This window comes from Monoraphidium neglectum (genome assembly GCF_000611645.1).
Source record: "Monoraphidium neglectum strain SAG 48.87 unplaced genomic scaffold scaffold03834, whole genome shotgun sequence".
Classification (NCBI taxonomy): Eukaryota; Viridiplantae; Chlorophyta; class Chlorophyceae; order Sphaeropleales; family Selenastraceae; genus Monoraphidium; species Monoraphidium neglectum.
The window spans coordinates 1-5,543 of record NW_014009795.1 but is presented as its reverse complement, the minus strand read 5'-3'; the positions used below and the strand labels follow the sequence as shown (position 1 = coordinate 5,543).

General features: G+C 67.0%; 2 protein-coding genes across 2 annotated transcripts; one reads left to right on the top strand and one right to left on the bottom strand.

Annotated features, from left to right (window-relative positions):
• Positions 1-355: 355 nt before the first annotated feature.
• On the top strand, positions 356-922 carry MNEG_13451 (hypothetical protein; the record flags this gene model as incomplete). Its single annotated transcript, XM_014038078.1, has 1 exon — positions 356-922. A coding segment is annotated over one exon (567 nt), but the record flags the coding sequence as incomplete, so codon positions are not given.
• A 1,201-nt stretch (positions 923-2,123) lies between these two features.
• MNEG_13450 (hypothetical protein) lies at positions 2,124-5,402 on the bottom strand (the record flags this gene model as incomplete). Its single annotated transcript, XM_014038077.1, has 4 exons — positions 2,124-2,137; positions 2,624-3,058; positions 4,040-4,946; positions 5,205-5,402. The coding sequence occupies 4 exons, from the start codon at positions 5,400-5,402 to the stop codon at positions 2,124-2,126; spliced, it is 1,554 nt and encodes a 517-aa protein (XP_013893531.1).
• Between the last annotated feature and the right edge of the window lie 141 nt (positions 5,403-5,543).

Genomic DNA, 5,543 nt, shown 5'->3' with positions numbered 1-5,543 from the left:
CCACGCCCCCCCTCTCCCCCCCTGACCACCCCCCGCCCCCTCCGCACGCGCCAGGTCCTGGCGGCGCGCGACCGCTGGCTGCGGCCGGGTGGTGCGGTGCTACCTGACATCGCCACCATCTATGCAGCGGGGGCGGGGGACGCCGCCCTGGGGCTGGACTTCTGGCAGGTGGGGCCGCCACCCTGGGAGCAAGGGGGGACTGCGGCGTGTGAGGCTGGGGTACAGGGTGCAGGAGACAAGGGAATTATCGGGCTGCCGACTAAAACCCAGCGCAGCGTGCCAATCGGCACGCAAACGTCATCACCTCACGCCCTCACCACCTCCCTGGCTCAACCCGCGCCCCTCCTGCCCGCAGGACGTGTACGGCTTCACGATGGCCCCCGTGAGCGCCGAGATCTGGCGCGGCGCGGCGGGCAAGGTGGCGCTGCAGCCTGTGCCGGCGTCCGCCCTGGCCACGCGCCCCGCGGCGCTGCACCGCATGGACCTCGCCACCATGGCCCCGCGCGACCAGGACTTCACGGCCGAGGTCGTCATGGCCGCGCAGGAGCCCGCGTCAGCTGAGGGGGGCGGCGCCGCTGTGGCGCCTGCGGCCGTGAGCTGTGTGGTGCTGTGGTTTGATGTGGAGTTCAGCGCGCGCTTCTGCGCGCAGCGGCCGGTGGTGCTGTCGACCTCGCCCGCAGCGGAGCAGACGCACTGGGTGCAGGCCGTGCTGCCGCTGAAGGCGCCGCTGGAGCTGCCGGCCGGGGGCGCGCTGGCGGCGCGCGTGAGCATGGCGCGCAGCCCTGCGCGGCACCGCGCCCTGGACGTGTCGCTCGAGTACGGCGTGCTGGCGGCGGGTGCAGGCAGCGGCGCTGGTGAGGGTCTGGGTGCCGCCCTGCGCGAGGCGGTGTCCTTCTGCATGGAGATAGGAGGCAAGGACTGACCAGCACGTGGGCGGGGGCTTGCCGGGCTGCCTGCTAACCGGGGCAACCCGCACGATTGCGAGCGCCGCCAGCGAGCTGCCCTGTAAACTCTGCGTTGGCCTCGGAGTTACGAGCATGACCTGGGGTTGAGGGAAGAGAGGGTCAAACCCTCCAAACAGCCGGTTGATGTTGCGGCAGCATGGGGCCCAGAGCGTCTCAGCACAGCTTGTAAGGGGTGCTCCGAGGCTCCCTTGTCTCTTCCAGACCAGCAAGAGACCATGTTTTTACTCCTGATTGTGTGCGGCAGGAAAGTGTTGCTGTGCTGGGATGTGATGCTCTGTGGGGTGTGCTGCTTGGCAGGAATGATGGTGTCGGAGCAGTTGGCTGGCAGGCAACTCTCACTCTGGCTTCGGGTGGCGATGGATGCCGAAATTGGCTGCAGCTGAAAATTGACCGTGTTGGAATCAAGAATACAGCGCGTGGCTGCAAAGAAAAGTCCTGAAACACGTTGACACAAAATTTCTGGACCGATGCGGCCACGACCTCGGCGGCTTGAACTTGTTGAGGAACCACGTGCTGCACAGGAGTCTTGTGACGGAGTGGGCAATTCAACACTGTTCACACTTGACCACAGCATACAGAAAAAGTAAGTGATCGTAAAAATCCAATGTCCTGGAAGGGGACCTCTCATATGGGGACACATCAGATCATTCTGAAGCAATGGCCGGGCACACGTGCCAGCGCTTCTGTCCGGCTACGTACTGTAAGCAGATCTGCGCTCGTGCCTTCCTGGTGTTGGTTTTTCACAACGTGCCTGCAGGTGCACGAGACCTGCCAGTCACCCACACAAGGCTTGCTGCAGTCAGTATTCAAGTGCTGCCGTGATGTGACGGAGGCATACCGTAGTCGTCGGTTGATGACTTGAGTCAACGCAATGTCCCCATGCGCTCGCATGAAGCATGACTGGTGGGGTTTTGCTGCTGCATTTCCTCACAAGTGTGTGGTACAGTACAATCCATTCAATACAGCTGTTTTATTCGTGCAGATCGCATTTGAGGACGAACGCCTCAAGGCACCGTCGTGACAGGCACTGGCTACGCAAACCCGAAGGCGTTTCATCCACGCAAAGCGCGCGGTGAACACAATGTAACTGTCAGCGAGACGACATCAAAACGTGGTCCGCACCATACGGGATGCACCCGAGCCCAGCAACCCGCAGGTTCAAAGGTGTCCGTCTGGGACCACGTGCATTGCGGAGACGTACGGGATCGTATGCAAGCACGTGTGTACCGCCACCGCCCAGCCGAGTCGGACAGCAAAGCAGACTGTGCACACTCCCGGCAATAGTTGGGCGGGCCGCGCCTGACCCGCATCCCCTCTTACACACCACAGCGCTGTGCACGAGGACGACCGCTCGATACATGGCGGTGGCGGACCCGACAACCATCACAAATGTTTGGGCGCATGCCTTGGGGCAGGGATGCCCGGCACACCGCCGCTGCCGCCGCCCCGGCCGCGTGGAGCAGGAATTCCTGGCAGTCCACCGCCCCCACCGGCGCCCCCAGCAGCCGCAGAGCCCTGCGTCCGAGGCGGTGGCACACCTGCCAGGCCGCCACTGGACTGCCCGCTTTTCAGGGGCGCAGGCACACCAGGCAAAGGCCTGCTGGCTGATGCCCCAGCGCTCGCGCGCGTGAGCTGCTGCTGCCTCAGGTGATGGTGACTCTGCTGCTGCAGGCGGTAAAGCGCCTCGGCTTGCTCAAGGTCCTCCTCGTCCTCCTGTTGCTGCTCGTACTGCTGATCCTCAAACTGTTGCTGCCCATAGTGCTGCTGCTCGAAATGCGGCTGATCGTGCTGCTGATCTCCATACTGCTGCTGCTCGTACTGCTGCTGCTGGTACTGCTGCTGCTCGTACTGCTCATACTCCTCGAACTGCTGCTGATGATACTGCTGGTGCTCGTACTGCAACTGCTTGGAATGTAGCTGCTCATATTGTTGTTGTTCGTACTGCGGCTGCTCGTACTGCGCCGCGTACCCCTGCTCCTGCAAGGGCAGCGCCATCATAGCGATCATCGCGGCCTCGTCCAGGGCAATGGCCGTGGCCGCGGCCGCGGGCGCAGGCGCGGGCGTGGCCGCGGCCCAAGGCGCAGGCTGCGGCGCTGCGGCCCCACCATGGCGGGGCCCTTGCCGGGGCAGCTCTGGCACTAGGTAGGGTGCACGCTGCCGTGGCACGTGCTGCTCCTGGTGCTGCGGCTGGACTCGGTGCTGGTGAGGTTGAGGCTGGCTGTGCTGCTGCGGCTTCCGCTGAGCCGCTGGGACCGCAGCGCTGGCTGAGCCGCCGTCAGTCGGAGGTAGGCGCAGCCCAAACCCTGGCGGAAGCGGCGGCGGTGGCAGGCCACTACCGCTGCCGCTCGCCCGTGGCAGCGGCGGCAGTGAGTGAACGTTCCCCCCGGCTGTGTCATCGCCCAGGCCGCCTGTCCCCGGTGCGCCAGTGGCGTAGGTTGCTCCATGCGTGATTGGGGCCACCGTTTCTAAGTCGTAGCTCAGGCTGTCAAAGGTGTGGCTGTCATGACGACGGCCGCCTAGCACAGGACCTTGCAGCTGCTGCTGCTGCTGCTGCTGCTGCTGGTGGTGGTAGGTGTTCCAGGGAGGCGGCAGCGAGGTGGACCCCGCCAGGTGCCAGGATGGGTTGGCGTCTTGGGGCGTGCGGCCAAGAGGGGTGGAGGCCGAAGGATGCGAGGGTTGGCCTTGTCAGTGATACGGGGGCTCCCATGCACAAGGCTAGCGAAAGAGCCGACGATGCGGCACGGCGAGCTGAATGTTATGGAGCGTGCACAATGCTGTGTCGATTGGGGCGGCCCTTGCATAATACATAGCCATCCATCCCCACACCATGCCTGCAACCTGGCCTGCCTGTGACCCCAACTCTGGCCTACTAATGCTCACGTGCGCTCGTGAGCTCGCGCACGCGCGCGCATTTACGCACTCATATCACACGCACACACGCACAAGCACACAGAAACACACACACACACACACACTCACACACACACACACACACACACACAAACACACAGACCACACACGCAAACACATACACATACGCATGCCCTCACACACAAGCACGAACGCACACGCACCGTTCTGCGCGGCCTCCCCCACATCGTCCCTCTGCGGCGCTGAAGGGACGTGCGCCATCCACTCGGTAGAATCGGCTGCCGCCTCATCAAACATCCACTCGTCTGCACCCGCGCCCTGCTGCCCCCGCCCCGCCTCCTGCCCCTGCTGGGGGGCCCACTGCTCGGCCCCTGCCGCCTGCTGCTGCGCCTCCCAAGCAGCTTGCTCCCGCTGCCACTGCTCCTGCTCCTGCTCCTGAACGGCGCCGGCCGCCTCCGCCGCCGCGCGCCGCCGCGCCTCCTCCGCGGGCTGCAGGACCTCGCGCCACGTGGCCACACGCGTGTCGGCGACCGCCCCCTCCCCGCAGTCCGGCAGGACGTTCCTCACGCGGGGGGCGCGCGGCCGCAGAAGCAGCGCGGTGTGCGCCAGCAGCTGCTGCATCAGCGGCGCGCCAGGGTTGCCGCCGCCGCCGGGGCCTGTCATGCTGCCAAAGGGGTCGAGCAGCAACGCCACCTCGGCAGCAGGGCCAAACAGGTTGGTCACCACCGCAGCCCCTGGGTCACACCATCCCTTGACGGGCGCCAGCACAGGCAGCGGCGCTGCCTGAGACTCTGCCCTGTCGCCCTCGTGCTGCTGTTGCTGCTGCTGCTGCTGCTGCTGCTGCTGGGGGCCTTGCACATCTTCCGGGGCGTCGCGCGCGCCGTCCCCCTGCCCCTGGTCCCCCTCCCCCTCCTCCCCGTCCAGCAGGTTTGCCAGCTCAGCGTCAGCCGCCGCCACCGCTGCCGCCGCCTCCTCCCTGTCGCGCAGGTCGGCCGCCTCCAGCGCCGCCACCCGCGGCCCCAGCCACGGCATGAGCTGCGCCTCTGTCGTGGCGCGGGGCAGCGCGGTCAGCACGATGCGCGACAGCCGGGGGTCGAGGGGCGGCGAGGCCTGGGCAGCGGGGAGGTGCGGCGGCAATAATGGTGTGTGTATGTGGGGGGTTCGGAATGGGCGAGATGCTCCTTGTCGGAGGAGGGCAGGGGGTTGGGCGCGACTGAGGCAGCAGGCAGTGCCGGCGCTCCCTGGCATCCTCGGCTGCAGGCACGGTGAGCCCCTTGCCCACGGCGTGCTCACTGCCACCTGGCAGCAGGCTGTTCACGGCCCGGCCCCTGCTCACGCCAACGGGAGCCCGCAGCCGCACCGCCCCACCTGCCGCGCCTGGGCGGCCTCCGCGGCCGCGCGCGCGGCGTCGCCGCCGCCGTCCTCCAGGCTGCGGCCCAGTGCGTCCAGCCTCTCCCCCCCCAGCTTGAGGTACCCGGGCTCCAGCAGGCCCTTGCGCCCCCACGCCTCCAGGGCCCGCCTCACGCGCTGCAGGCTCGCCGCGTCCGTGGCCGCCAGCTGCAGCATGCGCGGCAGCCCCGCGCCCGCCTTGGCCGGCAGGTCGCGCGCGGCGGGGGGCGCGTCGGGGCGGCGTGCGTGGGAGAGCAGGCAGTCTGTGACGTAGAGCAGGTTGACGCGCGGTGCCCCGGGGGGGACGCTGGACGGTGA